At 49.8% G+C, this 25,357-nt stretch overlaps 1 protein-coding gene across 1 annotated transcript; it reads left to right on the forward strand.

Annotated features, from left to right (window-relative positions):
• Positions 1-1,693: 1,693 nt before the first annotated feature.
• On the forward strand, positions 1,694-24,700 carry PLBD2 (phospholipase B domain containing 2). Its single transcript, XM_028480542.2, has 13 exons — positions 1,694-1,699; positions 5,121-5,173; positions 6,815-6,986; positions 9,082-9,240; positions 11,686-11,786; positions 12,006-12,220; positions 17,873-17,970; positions 20,911-21,071; positions 21,667-21,762; positions 22,023-22,094; positions 22,761-22,913; positions 23,534-23,696; positions 23,799-24,700. The coding sequence occupies exons 1-13, from the start codon at positions 1,694-1,696 to the stop codon at positions 23,964-23,966; spliced, it is 1,617 nt and encodes a 538-aa protein (XP_028336343.2). The 3' UTR covers positions 23,967-24,700.
• Positions 24,701-25,357: the final 657 nt, after the last annotated feature.

A 25,357-nucleotide genomic window follows, 5' to 3' on the forward strand; every position in this document is an offset into this window, starting at 1 on the left:
TCAGGGTGATGGTGGCCTCATAGAATGAGTTTGGGAGTGTTCCTTCCTCTGCAATTTTTTGGAAGAGTTTGAGAAGGATGGGTGTTAGCTCTTCTCTTCTCTCTTTAATTTAAAAAAAAATTTTTATTGGAGTATAGCTGATTTACAATGTTGTATTAGTTTCAGGTGTACAGCAAAGTGAATCAATTATACATATATGTACATTTTTTTTTTTTAGATTCTTCTCCCACGTAGCCCATTACAGAGTGTTGAGTAGAGTTCCCTGTGCTATACAGCAGGTTCTTATTAGTTATCCAACTGTTTCTTTGAAAAGTCACAAAAGATAAACTTACACCGTCAAGAATGGAAAAGGAGTGATAGCCACAGATGAGGTGGTACATCCCGCATAGTAGCGGGTGTCCAGGGCACACTATACACTGAAGGGACAATGATGGTGAGGGGAGATTTGTGACCCCTTGCTCATCTCACAAGAATGGTCTGGCTTTTCCCAAACGTGGCCTCTTCATTAGATCCTGGAGTCATCTCAGAGGTATTAACTGTCCCTGACATAAAACCACAGTGTGGCCCATACACTTTCCAGAAGAAAAAAAAAAAAAAGATTGGGGAAATAGATTCAGTGCAGCCGACTTTTATTTTTGCCAAGCAAGTGCATTAAAAACAAACCAGAACAATATTTATTGATCTCTGCCCATTTCATCTAATAAAAGATCAGCTATTTTAGAACCAAACAAGCAGGAAGGACATGATCTCTGAATCAAGAACAGTCTAATGGGGACGTTTTGCTTTAGAAACACATTCTTTGCAGTGGTTTGTTTTTTTGTTTTGTTTTGGCCAGGGTCTGGGGTAGAGTCTCCCAAAGTTGTCCGCCAGCACAGCAGTGAGGGATTCCAGAAGCCATTTGCTGATGTCCAAGCCTTCCCATTTTACAGATGGGGAAGGTGAGGCTGGGAGAGCGTGGAGATGTGGTATGAGGCAGGGTTTCAGGTTTAACATCAGAGAGATCTAGGTTCAGATCTCTGCCCGAACACTTCCTACAGGTGGCTGTTGGCAGCTGCCTCACCCCCGCAGATGAGGATGGCGCCAGCCTTGCAGGGGCCTGGAAGAAAATCATTTGATTAGGGCTTAGGGCCCGAGGCAACAGAGGGATCCTCAGAGATTGTTGGATTCTGTTTGCTAGTATTTTGTTGGGGATTTTTGCATCTATATTCATCAGTGATATTGGTCTGTAATTTTCTTTTTTTGTAGTATCTTTGTCTGGTTTTGGAATCAGGGTGATGGTGGCCTCATAGAATGAGTTTGGGAGTGTTCCTTCCTCTGCAATTTTTTGGAAGAGTTTGAGAAGGATGGGTGTTAGCTCTTCTCTTCTCTCTTTAATTTAAAAAAAAATTTTTATTGGAGTATAGCTGATTTACAATGTTGTATTAGTTTCAGGTGTACAGCAAAGTGAATCAATTATACATATATGTACATTTTTTTTTTTTAGATTCTTCTCCCACGTAGCCCATTACAGAGTGTTGAGTAGAGTTCCCTGTGCTATACAGCAGGTTCTTATTAGTTATCCAACTGTTTCTTTGAAAAGTCACAAAAGATAAACTTACACCGTCAAGAATGGAAAAGGAGTGATAGCCACAGATGAGGTGGTACATCCCGCATAGTAGCGGGTGTCCAGGGCACACTATACACTGAAGGGACAATGATGGTGAGGGGAGATTTGTGACCCCTTGCTCATCTCACAAGAATGGTCTGGCTTTTCCCAAACGTGGCCTCTTCATTAGATCCTGGAGTCATCTCAGAGGTATTAACTGTCCCTGACATAAAACCACAGTGTGGCCCATACACTTTCCAGAAGAAAAAAAAAAAAAAGATTGGGGAAATAGATTCAGTGCAGCCGACTTTTATTTTTGCCAAGCAAGTGCATTAAAAACAAACCAGAACAATATTTATTGATCTCTGCCCATTTCATCTAATAAAAGATCAGCTATTTTAGAACCAAACAAGCAGGAAGGACATGATCTCTGAATCAAGAACAGTCTAATGGGGACGTTTTGCTTTAGAAACACATTCTTTGCAGTGGTTTGTTTTTTTGTTTTGTTTTGGCCAGGGTCTGGGGTAGAGTCTCCCAAAGTTGTCCGCCAGCACAGCAGTGAGGGATTCCAGAAGCCATTTGCTGATGTCCAAGCCTTCCCATTTTACAGATGGGGAAGGTGAGGCTGGGAGAGCGTGGAGATGTGGTATGAGGCAGGGTTTCAGGTTTAACATCAGAGAGATCTAGGTTCAGATCTCTGCCCGAACACTTCCTACAGGTGGCTGTTGGCAGCTGCCTCACCCCCGCAGATGAGGATGGCGCCAGCCTTGCAGGGGCCTGGAAGAAAATCATTTGATTAGGGCTTAGGGCCCGAGGCAACAGAGGGATCCTCAGAGATCAGCCAGAGGGGCTCTAGCACTGAAATTCCCTCATGAATGGGAATCTCTCTCTTTCCAAGGTATTCTGGAAAGATAGGCAGACACCTACGTAGGCAGGTTTTCGGAGAACTCGAGCAAAGTGCACAAACCCCATCCAAACTGAATCACCCCAGTTGCCCTTTGGAATAAGGCAGTTCAGAGAGGAATGCAGAAGGCACTCTCTCCAACAAAGGCAGTGACTAATTCCATATTTACAGTACTGTGGCCTGGCTGGGGGGGGTCGGGGGGGGAGGAATTGTCACTCTCCACTCATCCTTTTCCTTTCTGTCCGGCTTGAAAGAGTCACACTGTTCTCTTTTAAATCTCTGTAATTATTACACAAGTACTTAACTTTCCATGGTAAAAAAAATTCTAGCAGTTTAGAAAGGTGAAGTGGAATGTGGACGGTAAACTGCGCTCCCCACTCTTTCTTTTTATATATAACCACTGTTCTTTCTTCTAGAATTTTCTAGCATAAACAGGCCTAAACATACATACGTACATACATGTGTATGCGTACTGGTATGTGTGTGCGTGTAATTTTTTTGTACATGGGGTTATCCTGAGTCCACCTTTTGTCCTTCTCTAATCTTATTTTTTTTTTTTAAACTTTGTGTCTGACATCTCATCAGCACACGGCGGTCTGCCGCATGGTTCTAGAAGCCCACCACATATATGGATAGATTATTGTATCAGGCCCCTAACACTGGATGTTTTGGGAGGGTCCTGTTTTCCTCAGCTCTAGTCAAAAATGCTGCTGTGAGCTCTATTTACAATAGCCAGGACATGGAAGCAACCAAAGTGTCCATCAACAGATGAATGGATAAAGAAGATGTAGCACATATATACAACGGAATATTACTCAGCCATAAAAAGGAACGAAATTGGTTATTTGTAGTGAGGTGGATGGACCTAGAGTCTGCCATACAGAGTGAAGTAAGTCAGAAAGAGAAAAACAAATACCATATGCTAACACATATATATGGAATCTAAAAAAAAAATGGTCATGAAGAACCCAGGGGAAAGATGGGAATAAAGATGCAGACTTACTAGAGAATGGACTTGAGGATACGAGGAAGGGGAAGGGTAAGCTGGGACAATGTGAGAGAGTGGCATGGACACATATACACTACCAAACGTAACATAGCTAGTGGGAAGCAGCCACATAGCACAGGGAGATCAGCTCGGTGCTTTGTGACCACCTAGAGGGGTGGGATAGGGAGGGTGGGAGATGCAAGAGGGAGGAGATATGGGGACATATTTATGTGTATAACTGATTCACTTTGTTGTAAAGCAGAAACTAACACACCATTGTAAAGCAATTATACTCCAATAAAGATGTTAAAAAAAAAAATGCTGCTGTGAACAAGGACGCTCATACACATCCGTGAGGGCTGTGTGAGCACCGGTCACAGGGTTAGTTCCTAGCTGCTGCCTGTCTTCAGGGACTCAGCACTGTGGCCTTGACTGAGCCTGCTCCCTGCAGAAGGAGAGCTTTTAGGCAGGCACTGTCTGGAAGAAGGCCAGTGGCCTCTCAGTTATAACCAGGACTTGGCATCTGAACAGCCTTTTTGGTTTTATGTAAGTTGTGTATGTTCTCCCTTGATTCCCCTGCTTTTTATTTTTTTAATCACAATTAAATTTTAAATTTCTTCCCATCACCAAGTCTACTGGATTGCTCCAAACCTCCCCTCTCAGGTTCATGATGAGACACATATTTAGTGAGTATAAGACATGAGTTCTCTTCTGGCACCTGCCATGGCAACCCTCTGAAGTGGGAATCGCTTTGCCCATTTTACAGGTGAGGAAACTGAGGCCCAGAGAGGTTAAGCAATTTGCCTAAAGGTACACAGCTGATAAGAGAGAGACCTGGGGATTCAAACGATGCCTGAGGGACCCACAATCCCAGACTGTCTCTGTCCTCCACTCTCCTTGAAATTTAAGACCTTTATTCTAGTCTCTTGTGTTTTTCTGTCCATATCTGTGATTATATGTGAGTCATTAGCCGGAAGTTCATGGCTCTTAGATTTGTTTGATAAGAACTAACTCCTTCACCTTCAAGGACAAAAGAATCCCCCACAAAACTCAGTTAAGGTAGAGGCTCAGAGCACATCATGCTCTGTGATGTTAGTCTCAGCTCTGTTGGGCAAGTGACTTCACCTCTCTGAGCCTCGGGTCCCACAACTGTAAATTGGGAGGATCAAACTCATGTCATAGGGTCTTTGGGAGAATTTAGAGAGTAAAGTAGACATGTGATGTGCTCAGCACTGGGGGCTATTGTTATCCACCATAGCAGGGCCTCATTACCAGTCCCCACAGCTCCATTTTATCTTGTAGCTCAAGTTCTTTGCTTTGGAACTCTCAGAGCTCAGGCTGCCTTCTTTTACTTTCCCTCTCCTCCCCGCCAAACGCCCTTCTCCCTGCAAGCTCCTACTTAAACCTCAAAACCCGGAGCAGCTGTCACCTCTTCTGTGAAGCCTTCCTAGATTTTACTCAGTAACAGCAGGAGCGTACCTCCTCAGGGTACTTTATTCCTTTTCTCGTCATAGCAGTCACATATATTCATTCTTGTATATCCTCGGTGTCTGGCACCCAGTAGGTGCTCAAAGAAGCTTGATTGCCAAAACTGTTGGGTGTGAGTATTTTGACAGTCATTTCCTCTCCTGTGTCTTTTCTAGGGCAGAGCTGTGCCTGTCCTGGAGCTCTTTGGTGACTTTTTAGCCAAATTCCTGTGAGACAGTCCTGGCTGAGCCTGGCTCTCCATGTTGTGTAGCTTCTTCAAGGTCTCATTAGTGTCTTCTGTTGCCCTCATTTTCTAATAGAAATTGCCTTCACAAGTGTTTTCCTTAGTTACAGAAGTCACCTGGGTGAATATTCTTTGTGTCCTTGGAGCAAGGATGAAATCTAGAACCATAAAAGAAAGACTGATAGGACAAAACTGAAAACTACCATATGGCAAAAACAAAAGCAAAAATCAATTAAAATACAGGTATTTTCAATATTAGTGACAAGCCAAGGGCTAATATGTATATAGAGAATTTCACCAATCAATAAGAAAAGGCGATGGGAATTCCCTGGTGGTCTAGTGGTTAGGATTTGGTGCTTTCACAGCCATGGCCAAGGTTCAATCCCTGGTTGGGGAGCTGAGATCCCTCAAGCCACAGTGCAGCCGAAAAATAATAATAATGATAAGATGAAAAAAACCACGGTGGAGAAAAATGAGTAAAGGACATGAACCAAAGAACTATAAATGACCAATAAGAAATAAGAAAATATATGTAACTTAACTCATTAAAGGATTATAATTATGTGATTGAATTTTTCAACTGTCACCTTAGTAAGGATGAAAAAGATTGATTTTAAGCAGGGAAGTGCACAGACAGGAGTTTGTACGTTGTAGAAATGCAGTATATACCCCAGGCATCACCTGGGAGCTAGTTAGAAATACAGAGTCTTGGGCTTTACCCCAGACCTCCTGATCCGAATCTGCTTCCTGGGAGCCAGGCTGCCTGGAATTGAATCCTAGCTTTGCCCTTTCTTAGCTCTGTGACCTTTGGTATGTGTATCAGCTAGTATTGGGCAACAGTGTTGTATAACAAACTGCCCCCAAACTCAGTGGCTTGGAATGACAACCGTTTATGCTCATGGATTCTGGGAGCAGTTGGGGCAGCTCTGCTTCATGCTGTAGTTCTGCAGACCTGGTCAGCAACATGTGTCTCTCATATTCTTGGGACCAGCGAGCTGGCTGGGCATGTTTCTCTCGTGGCCATAGCAGGGACACAAGTGGAAACACGGGAGGCCCTTTGAAGGCTAATCTCATAACTGAGACAAGTCACTTCTACCGCATTCCATCGGCCAGAGCAAGTCATATGACATGACTGAGCCCAAATCAAGGGGACAGGGAAGAACATTTGGCCAGTGGTGGGAGGGATGTAAAGCCACACAGCAAAAGGCATGGACGTGGGGGGATGCCATCTACCACAGCAGGTACATAACTCTGTGCTTGAACTTACTCCCCTTCTGTACGATGGCGACAGTAACAGTGCCTGCCTTGCAGGACTGTGGGATTGTCTTGAGGACTAGTACATGAGTTAATAGATATGGAAGTGACTAGAACAGTGCCTGGCTCAGAAGAAACCCTCAGTAGATATTAGCTGGTATTATCGTGGGCGAGGGGCGGAGAATGAAGTTTAGTACAGCCCTGGGGGAGGCTGTTTGTCAGTATCTATTAAAATTAAAAATGCATGTGTCCTTTGACCTAGCAGTTCCTCTTTTAGGGATTTAGCCTGACACGTGCACAGAGACAGACCGACAGACATTCATGTGAATGGCAGTTCGTCACTGTGTTGTTTTCTGTGGTTTAAAACTGCAGACAGGTGCATGCCGAGCTGAGGGCCTGTTTCACGCTCGCCCCCTCGCTGACCAAGTGTCCCCTCTCCTCCCCCTGCAGGTGGGCCTTTCTGGAGCTGCACACGAACGGCCACTACAACGATAGCCTGCAGGCCTACGCAGCGGGCGTGGTGGAGGCCGCCGTGTCTGAGGAGGTAAGGGCCAGATGCGGGACCCCGGGGTCCCCCCCGCCCATCTAGTGTGTTCCCCAGGGAGCTTTGGAGGGTTCTGAGATCTGTGTAGTGGGGGCTCTCCCACCCCAGGCCTTCCATCTAGTTGGGGAGAAAAGGCTCACGTGTATTTGTTAAAAATTTACACTGGGTGCTGTTTGATGCATATAAAAAATACACAACACATTCCAAGTTATGAAGCTTAGTAATAAAATGAACACCCAAACTAAACCCTGGAATGTTACTAAAACCATTGAAGCCCCCTCTCAATTCCGTTCCCCTGCCTCTCCTACCCCAGAGACACCCACCACACTACATGTGGTGGCTGTCATTCCCTTTCATTCCTTCATTAATTCATTCATTTATATTGAGATAGAATTCACATGCCATAAAATTCACCATTTTATAATGTACAGTTCAGTGGTTTTTAGTATATTCATAAGGTTGCACAACCACTACCACTATCTAATTCCAGAACATTCTCATCACCCCAGAAAGAAACCCCATACCTGTTAGCAGTCACCTTCCTTTTTCCCCACTCCACCCAGCCCCTGGCAACCGCTAATCTACTTTGTCTCTACGGATTTGCTTATTCTGAAAGGAATCATCCAATATGTGGTCTTTTGTGGCTGGCTTCTTTAACTTGTTTCCAGGGTCCCTCCATGTTCTAGTGTATGTTAGTACGTTATTCCTTTTTATGGCCGAATAATATTGCATTGTAGGGATAGACTATTGTATTTATCCTTTCATCAGTGGGTGGACATTTGAGTTATTTCCACTCCCTTCCTTTGGTTAAACTAGTTTTACTACATGTGATGAAACCTTAAACAACATATTATTTTGCTTTACCTGCTTTTGGGCTTTTTAAAAGTGATAATCACAGATTTCAGAAGGCAGACGGCATCAGGCATGGGTGAGGCCGTGGTGGGCTGGCCATGCTCCCGCACTGTGCCTGAAGGTGTGACACCCACGTTGGAATGTAATTTGGCGTTAACTTGTAGAGTTGAATGCACACGTCTTAGGACCCAGGGGCCCCACTCCTTAGGTGTGTACCCTAGAGGTGACCCAAGGGGTTCAAAGCAGCCTCGAGGCAAACACACTTAAACGCCACCGGTGGGTGCACGGGTAGCTGGATTGCAGTAGTGCCACACAGTGCAGGATCATAGAGCAGTGAAAATGAACGAGCAGAGTGGATAGGTGTGAGATGCATGGTGGTGAGAGGGACAGAGCACCTCACAGGAGATGGTGTACAGTGTGACAGCGTTGAATAAACTCCCTCTCCTCATTCTGACACCCAGCTGCAGTTTGAGATGCCCTCCTGGGACCTCGATGTCTGGGGAGGTGTCAGACACTGGGTCAGGCCACGCTCTTTTGGGTGCTTGGTGGTATTTGAGACAAGATTCCATCTCTCAGGGACCCCGTAGCCTGAACCAGGAACACCGAGGCAAGGCCCGAAGTGGTTCTCACGTGAGGAACCCCAGACACACATGCCAGGGGCTTTGCCCACGTTACCTCTCGGAGCTTGCACACCAGCCCCCGAGGGGGGCTCTCCATCTGTTGGGGTGATGGGGACGATGGGCTCATATGGTCTTTCACCCCCCAGCAGGCTGGCCCAGCTTGTTCATGTGACATTGGGGCGGGGAGGTGGGGAAGGCCTCTTGAGGGCTGGTGGAACTGGCACAGGATTCTCTTGCCAGGTTCACTGCTGTGTCCTCAGTGCTCAGGACAGGACATAGTAGGTGCTCAAAAAAAAAAAAAGGTAGTTGAGTGACTGAACACGTGTAGAGATGCGGGGGGCGGTCCCCAGTAACAGAGGAGGCGTAATCTAGGACAGACTGTGAGTGCTGACGGCGTTCAGAGGAGGGAGGCATCCAGAGGCATTGGGCCCTGGTGGGGGTGAGAGCTGGCTGGGTGAGAGAGGCCAGCGTGAGCAGAGGTGCAGAGGTGTCCTCACCAGAGCTCCTCGACTCTTTGGAGACCTGGATAGGAGTGAGGACTCTGAGCCCGAGTGGGGGCCAATGGGGTCCTCAGGGAAGAGCGCAGCCCTGCTGCCCCGCCCCTGTCCTCGCCCACCCCACAGCTCATCTATATGCACTGGATGAACACGGTGGTGAATTACTGCGGCCCCTTCGAGTACGAAGTCAGTTACTGCGAGAGGCTCAAGAAATTCCTGGAGGCCAACCTGGAGTGGGTGCAGAAGGAGATGGAGTTGAACAATGGCTCTGCTTACTGGCACCAGGTGGGCATGGCCCCCATGCTTAGAGGGCTGGGGCAGCAGGCTGGGTCTGCTTTGGGGACCTGCTACCACTGCGGCTGCTACTGTTCCAGCTGGCCAACCTCTCTGTCCCCTGCTCCTCTTAGCCAGCCCTTTCTCCCTCCCTTCCTCGTCCATCCGCCCATCTACCTACCCACCCCTCCATCCATCTACCCATCCATCCACACATCCATCCAGTCTTCCTTCCTTCCCTCCCTCCCATACATCCATCTGTCCATCCACCCACCCACCCCTCCACCCATCTACCTGTTCCTCCATCCATCTACCTGTTCATCCATCCATCTACCCGTTCATCCATCCATCTATTTATCCATCCATCCATCCATCTAGTTTTTCGGCACCTTCGTCCACCCACCCACAAGTCTATCCATCTTTCACTCTCTTCTTCGCATTTATTCATCTGTCACCGACCTGCCCATCTTAGCCTAGTTGTCAGATATTCTGTCCACCCGCCTTGTTGATATACCCCATTTGGTTGCCTATCTCTCTCTCTGGTCATCATCTACCTGTCTGTGCACCTGCCCTCCCATCTACCTGCCTAGCCATCTTTCTGACGGCCCACTTTCCCTGCTTCTTTCCTCCTCTTCCTTCTGGCCGGAGCCTAGGCACCTCTCAGTCTGTCCATCTGTTGGTCCATCCCCTCTGCTCTGTCTCTGCTGCTCGTACATCTCGCCAGGGGCTGCCCAGTTCTCCAGGGTGACGCCCACACTCCTTAATGTGGCCTCAACACCCCCCTGCACCCTCTCCCTCCCCAGCCTCATCCACTGACCTTCTCATTCTGTGCTCCAGCCTCCCTGGCCTCCTCCCAGTTTCTTGAACAAGATGTTACCTCTTCACTCAGGGCTTTAAAATGTGCTGTTCCTTCTGCCTGGAACACTTTTCCTTCTCCCCCTCTGCCCGGTTCACCCCCACCATTCCTCACCTCCATGTCCCCTCCCTGAACTTCTTCGTAGCACTCTTGTGAGGCATTCAGATCCTGTCTTCAACTGGACTTGGGCCCCCTGAGGACAAGGCAAGGACCACATCTGCCTTGTCCACTGTGGTATCCCCAGTACCTAGCACAGGGGCTGGCACATAGTAGGCGCTTTATAAGTGAAGGTTTGTTGAGTATTTACAGCTGAAGGAGTGAATCCATCTGGTCCCGTCCATCTACTTCAGCATCTGCCTGAACATCTGTCCTTCTCTTCACCCTCCTGTCCATCTGGGTGATTGCCTTTCTCTCTGTCCTTCTCTTGTTTAACTCAGTAGCCACCATCCATCCATCCATCCATCTGTCCTTTTGTCTATCCATCTTACGGATGCTTGCTAAGTGCCTGGTGTATGCCCAGCACAGGCCAAGGCCCGGTGGGGGACACAGTGATATACTCCATGATTACAGAACAATGACAGTGACAGTGGGGAGAAGTCAGCCACAAGAGACAAGTACGCTGAGCCAGCAGCACAGCCAGTAAAACTCAGAACAGGGAGCTGTCAAACAGTGGGCCAGGGCAGGCTGGGAGGCTTCCTGGAGGAGGACTTTTCCTTCTCCCCCTCTGCCCGGTTCACCCCCACCATTCCTCCCCTCCCTGTCCCCTCCCTGAACTTCTTCGTAGCACTCTTGTGAGGCATTCAGATCCTGTCTTCAACTGGACTTGGGCCCCCTGAGGACAAGGCAAGGACCACATCTGCCTTGTCCACTGTGGTATCCCCAGTACCTAGCACAGGGGCTGGCACATAGTAGGCGCTTTATAAGTGAAGGTTTGTTGAGTATTTACAGCTGAAGGAGTGAATCCATCTGGTCCCGTCCATCTACTTCAGCATCTGCCTGAACATCTGTCCTTCTCTTCACCCTCCTGTCCATCTGGGTGATTGCCTTTCTCTCTGTCCTTCTCTTGTTTAACTCAGTAGCCACCATCCATCCATCCATCCATCTGTCCTTTTGTCTATCCATCTTACGGATGCTTGCTAAGTGCCTGGTGTATGCCCAGCACAGGCCAAGGCCCGGTGGGGGACACAGTGATATACTCCATGATTACAGAACAATGACAGTGACAGTGGGGAGAAGTCAGCCACAAGAGACAAGTACGCTGAGCCAGCAGCACAGCCAGTAAAACTCAGAACAGGGAGCAGTCAACAGTGGGCCAGGGCAGGCTGGGAGACTTCCTGGAGGAGGTGGGTTTGAGTTGGGTTCTTAAGTGGGGTGATTTGGGGTTGCCACAGGATGGAGACATATAGTTAAATGATGGCAGGAGGGTGCTTGGCATGGAGGGGTGGGTGGTGGTTAAGGGGGGGTCAGGGTTGGCTGGAGCCTGGAGGGTGCACCTGAGCCTCCCTTGCTGGAGCCCCTCCCATTGCAGAAGGCATGAGCCTGGGGGAGAGGCCTCACCCTCCCTCTGCCCCCTGCCCCCTGCCCCCTCCCCCTCCCCCTAGGTGCGGCTGACCCTCCTGCAGCTGAAAGGCCTAGAGGACAGCTATGAAGGCAGTGTGACCTTTCCAACTGGGAAGTTCACCATCAAACCCTTGGGGTTCCTGTAAGTGCCACCCCCAGAGTGGACAGGGCAGGGGAAAGTGCCACACACCTTATAGTCAGACAGACCTGGGTTCCAATACCAGCCCTGCCACTTCCTGGCTACATGGCCTTGGACCGGTCGCCCAACCTCCCAGTGCCTCAGCTTCCTCTTCTGTGAAATGGGTATGTAATGGCACTCCCAGCAGGCGTGGTAACCCTCCGGCACTCTGACCCTCCTCAGCCTGTTGCAGATCTCTGGGGACCTCGAAGACTTAGAGCTGGCCCTGAATAAGACCAAGACCAAGCATGCTATGGGCTCTGGCTCCTGCTCTGCCCTCATCAAGCTGCTGCCTGGCCAGAGTGACCTCCTGGTCGCCCACAACACCTGGAACTCCTACCAGTACATGCTGCGCATCATGAAAAAGTACTGGTTCCAGTTCAGAGAAGGGCCCCAAGGTGGGTAGATGTGGGTGGGTCTGTGTGTGAGCATGTATGTGGGTACACAGTGGGCATAGTACTGGGAGGTGTGGGCCTCAGCCCCGTATACACTGGGGTCACCATAAGGCCACTCTAGGAGTTCGTGTTATTTTTAACATGTTTATTTCCTTTGAATTTTTATCTCACAAGGCGTATCAGTAAGCTACTGCTGCGTAACAAATCACCCCAAATTTAAAACAACAGAGGTTTAAAACATAGCCGTTTATTTTTGCTCACATGTCCATGGGTCTGCCGGGTGGTTTTGTTATTCTGGGACAAGCCTGCTGATCGTGGCCGGGCTCACTGATGCTTCCGTAGTCAGCTGGGGTGAGCTGCCTGACCTAGGATGGCCTCGTCTGCACATCTGGGGGTTGGCTGTCAGCTGGGATGATGTGACAGCTGGGCTACATGGTCTTTCATCCTCCCACAGGCTAGCTCAGGCTTGTTCATGTGACATCTGGGCAGGGAAGTGTGGAAGGCCTCTCGAGGGCTGATTGAAACTGGCACAGCATTCTGTTGCTCAAAGCACGTCAAGTGACCCGTGCAGATTCAAGAAGTGGGGAAATAGACTCGACCATGTGATGTAAGGAACTGCAGAGTCACATTGCAGATGACGTGGATACAAGCATGGGGAGAGTTACAGCCATTTTTGCAAACAGCTACACAGGAATGGATGAATACGTTCTTCCTGTCAAATGTGAAAACCTTGCCACTAAGGCCCAAGTGCCGGATAGTGTGCCCGTCATTCCTGGCCCCAGTGTTAAGTCTAGAGGTAGCCACTGCCAAATGTTTGCACTGCCTCCTTCTTGGCCAAACTTTAAAAAATTAATGTTGCCAGGAGGTGGCGAGAGGGTGGGGAAATGTATACCCTCATTCACTGCTAACGGGAGTGGGAGCTGGCACGGCCACTTTGAAGAGGAGCCCAGCTGGCGTCTGACAAAATTTAAAATCTGTCTCGCCTGTGATGCAGCAACCCTCTGGCTCAGATCTGTCCCTGGAGAAACATTTCTATTTCTGCAAGGGGATTGTGTACATGGATGTCAGCTGCATTAGTGGTTTGGAAACAACCTAATGCCCATTAATTTAAATTTAAACTTCTAAGTTGACATTTGTACAGAAAAGTGTGCGCATCCTAAGTGTACAGCTGGAATTTTTGCACGTTGAACACACACCTGTGTGTGTAGCATCCAGACAGAGAAACAACATTCCCAACCCCCAGAAGCTTCCTTCCTGTCCCTTTCCAGGCACTGTCCCCAGCCCGTAGTGACTTCTCACAGCCTGGGTTAGGTTTGATGGGTTTGGACTGTTTGCGAATGGAATCATGCAGCATGGGCTTGTTTGCATCTGGCTTCTTTCACTCAGTGTAACGCCTGTGAGTTTCATCCACGTTGTCCTCTGTAGCTGCAGATCTGTCGTTCCCATTGCTGTGTATCCACTATCGTCTTAATATCTGAAAAACCTACATAAGTCATACACGTATGTTATTGAAAATTGGAAAATGCGGCAAAACACACGTACACACAATGAAAGTCACTGGAACACCCCACATCCCACAAGAGGTCATTTCTGCAAACACTTGGTTATGTTTTTTCAGACTTTTGAAAAACATACCTCACTTTTCCATTTGTTTTAACTTATCAATATTTTTATTATACTATTTATATGTAAATACATCCTCACTGCCACAGATTCCAGCAATAGAGATGAAGAAATACATCTCCCTTGATACCTTCATCCCAAATTTTAGATCTCTCCTAAGAGGAAAGCACTGATGCCATTTTGGTTTGGATCTATCTAGATTTTGGGGGATGCATTTATATGTGTGTATATATGGACCTTTTTAAAATTAATAGACTTTATTTCTTAGAAAAATTTTACATTGACATAAATTGAGTAGACAGTATAGAGCGTTCCCATATATCCCCCTTCCCGCTTTCCCCTGTTACTAGCCTCTTGCATTAGTGTGGTTCATTTGTTACAATTGATGAACCAATATCGATACATTATTGTCAACTGAAGTCCACGGTTTACATTTGAGCTCACTCTTTGTAGAGTTTTATGGATTTTTGATGAACGCTCAATGACATGTGTCCGCCATTACAGTATTTTACAGAATAGTTGCACAGCCCTAAAAAGTTTGCTTTCTGGGTTTTTAAAAAAAACATAAATGAGATCATGCTATATGGATTGTTTGCCACTTGTTCCTCTTGATCCACCGCTGGCCTTGGAGAGCTTTTGATATTGCCATGTTCGGTCCACCTTTTAACAGCTGGTCGTTAAATTTTAATTAGTCCCCAGCTGAGGATATGGGCCATTTCCAGGTCTTTGCTCTTCCTCCCTCCCTCCCTTCTTTCTTTTTAAAAAATATTTATTTCTTTATTTGGCCGCACCGTGAGGCTTGTCCAGTGAGAGCAAGGAGTCCTAACCACTGGACTGCCAGGGAATTCCCAGGTCTTTGCTGTTTCAAACAGTACTACAGCAGGCAAGTGGGCCCCCAGATGTGTCTCCTGGTGGAAACGCTGGGTTAAAAGATGAGTACAATTAAAATTTTAGTTTCTAGATAGGTAACAGCCAAACTGCCTCAAAAAATGGTTGGGCCAATTTACACTTCCACCGCCATTCTGTGAACATGTTGTCTTTCCCCCACAGCCTTGCTAGCACTGGGTATTATGGTTCATTTCAAATTTTTTTGCCATTCTGCCGGGTGATAAATGATGTCCCGGACTGAGTTTGTTCTGGTTCTTTTTTTTTTTAAATTCACCTTATTGATGGATAGCTTAAATGCACATTTAGAGCATATAATTTGATGGGTTTGGACAAACATATGCAGTCATGTAAACACCATTCCATAAAGATATAGAACATTTCCATCACCCTAGAAAGTCCCCTGTGACCTTTGCAGTTAGCCTCCACCCCTCTCGCCAGGCGACCACTCTTCGGATTTCTTTCCCATGAGGTTAGATTTGCCTGTTCTAGAACTTCATATAAACCTGCACTAATTTTAAAAAATTTTCTAAGGGAATTCCCTGGCTGTCCAGCGGTTAGGACTCTGCGCTTCCACTGCAGGGAGCACAGGTTTGATCCCTGGCCGGGGAACTAAGATCCTGCATGACACACAGTGCAGGCAAAAAAAAAAAGTTTTTTTTTTTTTCCAGTTTGATTTATTTATTTATTTATTTGAGGTGAAATTCACATAACAAAATCAACTATTTTAAAGGGAACAATCCAGTGGCATTTAGTACGTTCACAGTGTTGTGCAACTGCCACCTCAGTCTAGTTCCAAAACGTTTTCATCAACGGAGAGAGGAAACCCTGTACCCACTGAGTTATCACTCCCTTTTCCCCCTCCTCCCAGCCCCTGGCAACCACTAATCTACTTTCTATCTCTGTAGATTTACCTGTTCTGGGCATCCCATAAAAATGGAAACATACTGTGGTGGTTTTCTTACGACTGGCTTCTTTCACTCAACATCATAATTTCAAGGCGTCTCCATGTCGTAGCAGGTGTTAGCACTTCATTCCTTTTTCTGACTGCCTAATATTTCGCCGCATGGAGATACTACAGTTTGTTTATCCATCCATCTATTGATGGGTATTTGTGTTATTTCTTTTTGTATTCTACACTAATTTTCAATAATTAAAACAAATTAATCAAGTCATACATGTTCACTCTAGGAAGTTAGAAAACAGAGCACGAAGAAGGAATAAAAATCACTTGTAACCCGCCCTGCCACCAGCCCCTGAAAAACCACCATGGGTGTTGGTTGCTTTCCCTTCCAGTTTTCGGTGTTCATTGATGACTTTGCCCTTCTTACTTTTATCTATTCATTAGTTATATAGAAACAGCTCCTTTGGTCCATCCCCTCATCCCCAGTGGCCCTCATCCTCACCCCAGAACCCTTTGTACCGAAAGTCCACCCCTTGACAAGTGCTGGTCTGGTTGCGCAGTAACCTTGATTGTAGGCCGACTGGATACCCACTGTTGTGCTAGAAACTACCTCCACGATCTTATAAATTAAATATTTACAACTGCCCTGTGTGGGATGAAGGATTATTATTCCCAGTTCGCAGATAAGGAAACTGAGGCTCAGAAAGGCTAAGTAACCTGACATAAATCAAACAGTTGATAAGGGCCTGAACCGGGATTCTGCCCAGGTCTCCTCCCCACAAAGCCTGTGCTCTCATATGATCCATCCATCTCACTTCCAGGAAATAAAATCTTGAGGAAGTATCTGCACTCCTGTGTTCATTGCAGTATTCACAATGGCTGAGATATGGAAACAACCTAAATGTCCATAGCCAGACAAATGGATAAAGAAAATTTACACGTACAGACACACACACACACACACACACACACACACACACACACAATGGAGTATTATTCAACTGAAAAAAGCAGGATATCCTGCCATTTGCAACAACATGGGGGAACCTGGAGGCCATTATGCTAAGTGAAATAAGTCAGAGAAAGACAAATACTGTATGATCTCACTTTAATGTGGAATCTAAAAAAGTTGAACTTGAGGGACTTCCCTGGCGGTCTGGTGGTTAGGACTCTGTGCTTTCACTGCTGCGGGCCCAGGTTCAAACCCTGGTTGGAGAATTAAGATCCCTCAAGCTGCGTGGTAAGGCCAAAAAAAAAAAAAAAGTTGAACTGATATAAACAGAGAGTGGAATGATGGTTGCAGGGGCCTGCGGGGAGGGGGAAATGGGGAGATGCTGGTCAGAGAGTACCATCTCCCAGTTAGAAGACAAATGAATTCTGGAGTCTAAAGCACAGCATGGTGACTGTAGTTAACAACACGGTATTGTATACTTGAAACTTGCCAAGAGAGTAGAACTTCAGTGTTTTCACCACACACAAAGCAGAGGTAACTATGTGAAGTGATGGATGTGTGTAAATTAGCTTGACTGGCCATCCTTTCACAGTGTCTATGTCCATCCAAACCTCACAGTGTGCACCTTAAACACAGACAATTTTTATTTGTCGATTATACCTCAGTAAAGCAGGGGATAAACCCTCCCTCCACCCCCCAAAAAAACCCAAAAAACAAAGTCCGTGCTCTCAGACTTCTGGGTATTTGCTCTGTGAATTACCTTTTCCACAATAGGTTTTTGCAATTAAAAAAAAAAAAAAAAGGGACTTCCCTGGTGGCGCAGTGGTTGAGAGTCCGCCTGGCGATGCAGGGGACGCGGGTTCGTGCCCCGGTCCGGGAAGATCCCACATGCCGCGGAGCGGCTGGGCCCGTGAGCCATGGCCGCTGAGCCTGTGGGTCCGGAGCCTGTGCTCCGCAACGGGAGAGGCCACAACAGTGAGAGGCCCGCATACCGCAAAAAAAAAAAAAAAAAAAAAAGAAAGCCAAAAAAAGGTACAGTAATCAAAAAAATTATATATATATACATATATGTATATATATATATATGTATATATATATTGCTACTAGCTTTTACACAAATGGCCTGGTTTGCTGACTCTCAGAAAGAATGGAGTAGGGGCTTCCTCTGAAGCCTGCTGTTCCAGCTGGAGACTCCCAAGTCTTGCTGGGAGGGGGAGTGGGGTTCTCCGTATGCGCTTGTCTGACCAGGCCCCCTCCCCTGCCCCACCCGGGCTCACTCTCCCGCCTGCAGAGCAATCTACCCGCGCTCCCGGCAACAGGGTGATCTTCTCATCCTACCCTGGTACCATTTTCTCCTGTGATGACTTCTACATCCTGGGCAGCGGGCTGGTGAGTCATCCTCTGGTGTCACTTTTCTCCCCGGGGCAGCTTCGCACCCAGCAGCTTAGGCACAGCGGGGGCGCGCAGACCCCCCCCCCCCATTCCCGCATCACCACCACCCCAGGGCCGAGGCCGTCCTCCCCCAGGAAGCGCTTGTAAAATGTCGCTCCCCAGGTCACGCCCGGGCCTCCAGACCCTGCAGCCGGCCTGGGACTCTGCATTGTCCTGCAGCTCCTCATCCCCTGGTGTCACTTTTCTCCCCGGGGCAGCCTCGCACCCAGCAGCTTAGGCACAGCGGGGGCGCGCAGACCCCCCCCCCCATTCCCGCATCACCACCACCCCAGGGCCGAGGCCGTCCTCCCCCAGGAAGCGCTTGTAAAATGTCGCTCCCCAGGTCACGCCCGGGCCTCCAGACCCTGCAGCCGGCCTGGGACTCTGCATTGTCCTGCAGCTCCTCAGAAATCCCCGGTTTGGGCCCGTTTGAAATATCTGCGGCCCCAGTGACCTCATTTTGTGCTTATGTATTTAGGACAAGCCACCTCTCTCCCTACCGTGGCTCTGCTCCTTCTCGTCTGCCTTCCCTTTTGCTTTCCACAAAACCCCCTCTAAACCTGGCTGCGTTTTCTGAATAAATGTTGTTTACAATGTGTTGTTTTTATCGGTTTTCCTGGCTGGGCTCCAAACTCATTTAGAAATCTGTTCCTGGCACCCCTCGACGACACAGCAAGCCCTGTAGTCGCCAGGGTAACACTGCAGAGGAGAAAAAACATCACTTTAAAAAAAAAATCCTAGATGCAGAAGATGCCAATTCCTGGGGAGGGGAGAGGAAGGGGCTCTTTTTCTTCTATTACTTTGTGAGAGGAGCGTGGGATTTAGTTCCCTTAAATGTGGGAAGAAGCATGAAAGGGGCCAGGCAGTGGGTGAGGGGACCCCCTTGCTGTGGTCTGGGGCGGGGAAAGCAGGAGTGAAGCCTGGGGAAGGACAGTTGAAATAGTTTCATCCAGTTACGAAAAGTGTCCGGGAAGGAAATTTACCCTCCATCTGGGTTCTTAACTGTTTTTGTGCCACAGACTCCGTTGGCAGTCTGGGGAGCCGTGAACCCCTTCTCAGAATAATGCTTTTAAATGCACAAGCCAACATATATGGGATTATAAAGGAAACCAATTATATCGACATGCACTTATCGAAATATTATATAAGTAAACTTTTAATGTAATATACAAGTATACCTCGTTTTATTGAACTTTGCAGATATTGCAGTTTTTACAAATTGAAGGTTTGTAACAACCCTGCATCGGGCAAGTCTGTCAGCGCCATTTTTCTAACAACATTTGCTCATATTGTGTCTCTGTGTCACATTCTGGTAATTCTTACAATATTTTAAGGTTTTCATTATTATTATATTCATTATGGTCATCTGTGATCAGTGATCTTTGATGTGACTATTGTAATTGATTTTTTGTTTTGTATTTTTTTTCTATTTTTAAATTAAGGTATGTACATTGGTTTTTAAGACATAATACTATTGCACACTTAATAGACTGTAGTATAGTGGAAACATAACTCTTATATGCACTGGGAAATCAAAAAATCCATGTGACTTGCTTTCCTGTGGTATTCGCTTTATTGCAGTGGTCCGGAACAGAACCCGCAATATCTCTCGGGTCCACCTGTATGTGCTGCTTTATTAGCACGTTAAATAAGAAACTCCAGGAACTTCCCCGGTGGTCCAGTGGTTAAGATTCCGTGCTCCCAATGCAAGGGGCACGGGTTCGATCCCTGGTCGGGGAACTAAGATCCCTCATGCCACAAGGTGTGGCCAAAAAAAAAAAAAGAAAGAAACTCCAGTCGCAGGTGGGCTACCTGCCATAATTTAGAAGTATGAGGAGCGTAAACGATATCTTGAGATGTGTGCAGTCCTGTCCTGTGGTGGGAAAACATCTGTGATTTCTGTTGGTGACGATCTCGGGTACCGCTAATAACACTGTCATGTGTCACCTCATTAGCAATGGAAGGAGATGCTGCATTTCGGTTTGACATTAGTGGAAATAAAGATGTAATGTTTCCCCACCCAAGCCTGCAGACTCCCTGAGCACTACCCCAGGTTGAGAACCACCCTTGGCGCAGAGAGAGGAAACTGCCCTCCAGGGCTTCTGAGGCCATGCGGGTCTGAATCCTGGCGATGATGTGGGACACTAGAGGGATGAGGAGGGTACAGTGTGGAGGGAGTAGAGACGCTCTTCCTACCTGGGCATCGCTATTGAGAGGCTTGCTTTGCAGATTCCTCTTTGAAACATCATATTTATGGCTACTGCTATCTCTTAAGTTGTTTTCCAGCTTCGTATAAAAAAGGAAGAAGCATGCTAATATCCTGCTGTAGGAGAGCAAGCCCCGATTTAAGAGTTGGAAGTCTGAGGATCAAATCTTGGCCCATCCACGTAGTGGCCATGTCCTTTTGGCAAGTCTTTTAGCTTCTCCAGGCCTCAGTTTACCTTTCAAGAAGAAGGGGGCTTAATAGCCGCGCTGTGTTTCCCCCTGGAGGGCTGTAAGAGTTCATGGAGATTGTAGTAGTCCACCAGGCTACCAACCCCAAGCCTCCCAGCTTTCCCTGCGGAACTGCAGGAAAGGGGTAGAGATGGGATGCTGTCTCTCTGGGGGAAGAGTTGACCCACCTGGTAGGGGGAGTGGGTCCCGTAGGAGCAGCACCCTGGGCTCCCTTAGGGGCTGTTCCCCAGGGCAAAGGTGGATGCATGATCTTGATCACGAGCCCCCTCAATGCTCATCCAAAGAACTAGCGAGGAACATGCACCTAAGCCAGGACATGAAGTTTTAAAAAACGAGTCAACAAATTTGAACCACGATCGATGCAGCGCTGCCACTTGGTGGCCCCACGCCCCGGTTGTGAGTTAGGGGGCCCTTTCGTGCAGCGCCCCCTTGGCTCTCCCGCAGGTGACCCTGGAGACCACCATCGGCAACCGGAACTCGGCCCTGTGGAAGTACGTGCAGCCCGAGGGCTGTGTGCTGGAGTGGATGCGAAATGTTGTGGCCAATCGCCTGGCCCTGGACGGGGACTCCTGGGCTGATATCTTCAGGAGGTTCAACAGTGGCACGTGAGTGGGCTTCTGGAACGGCGGCTGTCCCACCCAAAATCCCCACTAATGCTTAGACCCTGGGAGACCTGATGTGGCACCAGGGCCACACACCCCACACCCTCTGCAGAGTCCTCTCCTTGTTTTATACGTGGGGAAACTGAGGCACAGGGAAAGAAAGGATTTGCCCCCCTCTTGCAGGCTCCTCCACCCAGGGAAAGGCTCCCAGAGGAAGGACAGGAAGACACTTGGAACTTGAGCGCTCGGGACAGTGGAGAGGGCCATCCGAGGAGATGGACATGGGTGGATGGGGGCCCCATGAGCCCGAGACACAGGAACTGGTTAGGGCAGGGTCTTAGAACATTGCGCAGAATTGACCTTTGTTCCGGTAAGCACTAGGGAGCCATAGACTCTTCTGGAGCAGGCAAGCAGCATGATGAGGGAAAAGTCTGAGGACGCCTGGTCAAGCTAAAGTGTCCGGGTGACGGTCGGATGGCCGGACGCGCCCAGACCACCCCGGCCCCATGATTCCTGACTGTGTGTGGCCCTGGGGGCAGGGGGAGGCTGGGGCAGTGACCCCAGGGTCTGTTCAGCCCTCCTTCCTTGGGCACGGCAGGTACAACAACCAGTGGATGATCGTGGACTACAAGGCATTTGTCCCCGGCGGGCCCAGCCCTGGGAGAAGGGTGCTTACCATCCTGGAGCAGATCCCGTGAGTACCCGGAAAGGGGCAGGGCGTTCCAGCAGAGGGAACTGCCAGGGCAGAGGCCTGGAGGCAGCTGAATCATCTGTGGGAGGGGAAACCTCAGGAAGGCAGTCCTGGAGGAGAAGGCAGCCTCTGACTGGGGCTAAAGATTGGGGACATAATCTAGCTCCAGGCAATGGGGAGCCAGCGAGGGTCCTTGAGCAGGGCAGCGCCCACAGGAGCCCCCTTTCTCACCACTCCTGCCCCATGTCCCTTCCCGGTCGCAGGGGCATGGTGGTCGTGGCCGACAGGACGTCGGAACTCTACCAGAAGACCTACTGGGCCAGCTACAATATCCCGTATGTCCCCCCTTCCCAGTATTCCCCACCCTTTGCTCAGCTCTCCGTGCTGGGGAGGGGTGCTTCCCAGGTGATTCTTTAACTCCACAAAGAAACCCACCCTCCCCCCTTTTTCTCCAGGAAAGCCCTGACGGTTTTAGGGTACAGTTGTGAGGTTGGCGTCCGTTCGGCCTCCCAGTCTGCACCCACCCTCCGCAGGGTGGTAGGGGGCGGCCTGGCTCAGGTGCTGACCCCTGCCGTGGCTCTCCAGCTGGAGCTGCTTTAACTGGGCTGCACAGCCAGCACCTCTTGACCCTCACTGTGCTTTACCTGGGTTATCCCCTTTGATCCGTACAGCCACCGTGCGTGGTAGCCACGGCTCCTATTCCCATTTCACAGATGATGAAACTGAGGCCTTGAGAAAGTACCTGACTCTCCCAAGGTTCCATAGGTGGCCAACAGTGAAGTCAGGATTTGAACCCGTGCCTTTTGGACCCCAGAGCCCTAGCTTGGCCACCCCACCAAGCCACCCCACGGCACCAACAAATGACATGATTATTGCTACCCCGACTGTCGTGGGTGTTGGTGTGAGTGTCGTGGCATGACTGCCCCCTTCACCTCCCTGGCCACGGTCACGGCCGGGTGAAGTCAGTGGGGGTCGTGAGTGACCATCCTCGTTCCCAGCAGGTCCTTTGAGCCTGTGTTCAACGCCAGTGGGCTTCCGGCCCTGGTGGCCCACTTTGGGGACTGGTTCTCCTACGACGGCAGCCCCCGGGCCCAGATCTTCCGGCGGAACCAGTCGCTGGTACACGACCTGAACTCCATGATCCGGCTTATGAGGTACGCAGGGGACCACGAGCCCAGGGTCATGTGGTGGGGCTTTGTTGTAACTCATTTCAACCTCCCAACAAGCCCGGGGCGGGGGGTGGGCAGGGGGTGGGCAGGGGTGTAGCAGCCAGGGCAGCAGAACCGAGGCAGCGCTCAGCTGAGCCTGTTGCTGTCCTCATGTCATGGGTGAGGATGGCGAACAGCTGTGGCGTGACCGCCCTGTGCTGGGCTCCGTGCTTGGGACTGGGAAACGGGCTCAGAACATGTCTCCACTGTCCTTGGGGAGCACCCTGTCCTTTGGGGGATGCAGAAATCCATCCCGTACTCACGCTGATGTGGACGTGTAACTAGGACCGTCTGAGCTCCAGGAAATGCTATGAAGGGACAAAACGGGGTCTCTAGCCTGGCCTGGGATGGGGACCCAGAGGGATTCCCGGAGGGAGGGATGGCAGAGCCGAGGCTGAGTGATGCCTGTGGAGTGACCAGCTGAAGGGGGAGGTGGTGACTGAAGCCCAGGCGGCGGGAGGGAGCCGGGCACATTGAAAGCAGGCGGCTGGGTTAGGGGCTGCCGCTAGCAGTCTGACCTCCCCCGCTCCCCGCACGACTGATGTTTCCTCTCTTTCCGCATCCAGGTACAACGACTTCCTGCATGACCCCCTGTCATTGTGCAAAGCTTGCAACCCCAAGCCCAACGGGGAGAATGCCGTCTCGGCCCGCTCCGACCTCAACCCAGCCAATGGCTCCTACCCCTTCCAGGCCCTGCACCAGCGCTCCCATGGGGGCATCGACGTGAAGGTGCCGGGCCTGGGGCTGTGGATGGGTCAAAGTTGGGGTGGGGAGCAGGAGAGCCTCCCAGGTTGGGACGACTCAACGACCTGCCCTCCCCTCTACCCCCAGGTGACCAGCACGGCACTGGCCAAGGCCTTGCGTCTCCTGGCGGCCAGCGGCCCCACGTGGGACCAGCTGCCCCCGTTCCAGTGGAGCACCTCGCCCTTCAGCAGCCTGCTGCACATGGGCCAGCCCGACCTCTGGAAGTTCTCACCCATCGAGGTCTGGTGGGACTGAGGCTCCATCTCTGCTCTGCTGCCTTCTGCCCCTGCTGACCCCAGCGGGGCCACCCGACTGGCTGCCACCCCGCCCTCCTGCCTGTCGCCCCGCCCCGGTCCCCCGTGTGAGCATTGCCCGCCCCCGCTATGCCCAGGTTGGGGACCTGGGTCGGCCAGGTTCACTCTCGTCTGGGTGGCCTCCTGGGTGGGGAACGGAACCCGAAGGGACCCAGGACTGACGCTGCCCCCCCCAAGTGGGTGATGCCGTCCCCGTCTCTCTCTCTCCCTGCTTTTCTCTCTCTTCCAGCCTTGGGCCCCCTCCTCATGCCGTCCCTTCCTGAGGGCGGGAGCCGGGGCCTGGGGCCAGGGTCCGGGGCCGCTAGTGGGGCCGGCAGGAGAGGCCTGTTCCAGTGCCTGCTTTCCAGTGCTGTTCCTGCCGGCGGCTCTGGAGCTTCAGCCCCCGACCCCAGCCCCACTCTGCTCCGTCGGGAAGTAGCTCCCCTGTTTCTCCTCCTGGACAGCCTCCTTGAGGACAGAAACTTGAAACCAAACAAGAACCAAAGTTTCTGGCCACTTGTGGCTGGAAGGGCCCTTCTCTCTCCGGGGGCAGGCAGGGGTGTCAGCCCTCTGCTCCAGCCTCGGCCCGTGCCCCCCCAAACCCAGGCCTGCCCCTGGCCTCAGGGCACTGCCCACAGGTCCCCTGCTACAGGAACCAAATCGCAGGCTGTGCCGCCATTAAAAAGAGAGGCCGTGGCCCCTGTGCTGTGCTTCTTGGGGCGGTGGGGAAGGCTGGGTTGGCGCCCTCTCTCTTCTCAGGTTTGGGTTCTGACCATTCACCTATGCATCCTCCTGTCCATCCTTCCGTCTGTCCATCTATACCTTCATTCACCTGCCAACCCACCCACCCCTTGTCCATCTGCAGTCATCCATCCATCCGTCCTATCATTTTCCAATCATCCATCCATCCGTCCGTCATCCAGATACTGACCCATCTACCCATTCATCCATCCATCCATATCTATCCAACCATCCGTCTTTCCATAGGTTTATTGAACACCTACTTTGTTCTGGGTCCTGTGCTAGGGATCTCTTAACCACCAAGACCTTCCCAAATCCTACTGGGGGTTGGGGACAGATCAACACAACACAGAGTCCCTCCCCACCTGATCTTACCCAAAACCTACAGTGGAGACTCGCACAATGCGATGTGCTTAGGGAGAGGAAAGCACACAGCCCGGGAGTCCGAGGCCTGGGTTCGAATCCTGTCTCCACCTCTTACTAGTTACCTCATCTGTAAAATAGGTAACCGTGTGAGCAGCATTTCCCCGCGCATGTGTGTGCACGTTTGATGGGAGGAAGGTGAGGATTTGCTGCAAAGGTGGCTGTGACGTAGCCCCCATGGGGCCTCAC

This window comes from Physeter macrocephalus, chromosome 19 (genome assembly GCF_002837175.3).
Source record: "Physeter macrocephalus isolate SW-GA chromosome 19, ASM283717v5, whole genome shotgun sequence".
NCBI classification, from domain to species: domain Eukaryota; kingdom Metazoa; phylum Chordata; class Mammalia; order Artiodactyla; family Physeteridae; genus Physeter; species Physeter macrocephalus.

What these genes read in the sequence shown, in the direction of transcription:
- PLBD2 (XM_028480542.2), top strand. An exon ending in GCTCTGCTTACTGGCACCAG is followed by an intron (nt 9,241 to 11,685) that starts GTGGGCATGGCC and finishes CCCTCCCCCTAG; the next exon opens with GTGCGGCTGACCCTCCTGCA. An exon ending in ACATCCTGGGCAGCGGGCTG is followed by an intron (nt 17,971 to 20,910) that starts GTGAGTCATCCT and finishes GCTCTCCCGCAG; the next exon opens with GTGACCCTGGAGACCACCAT.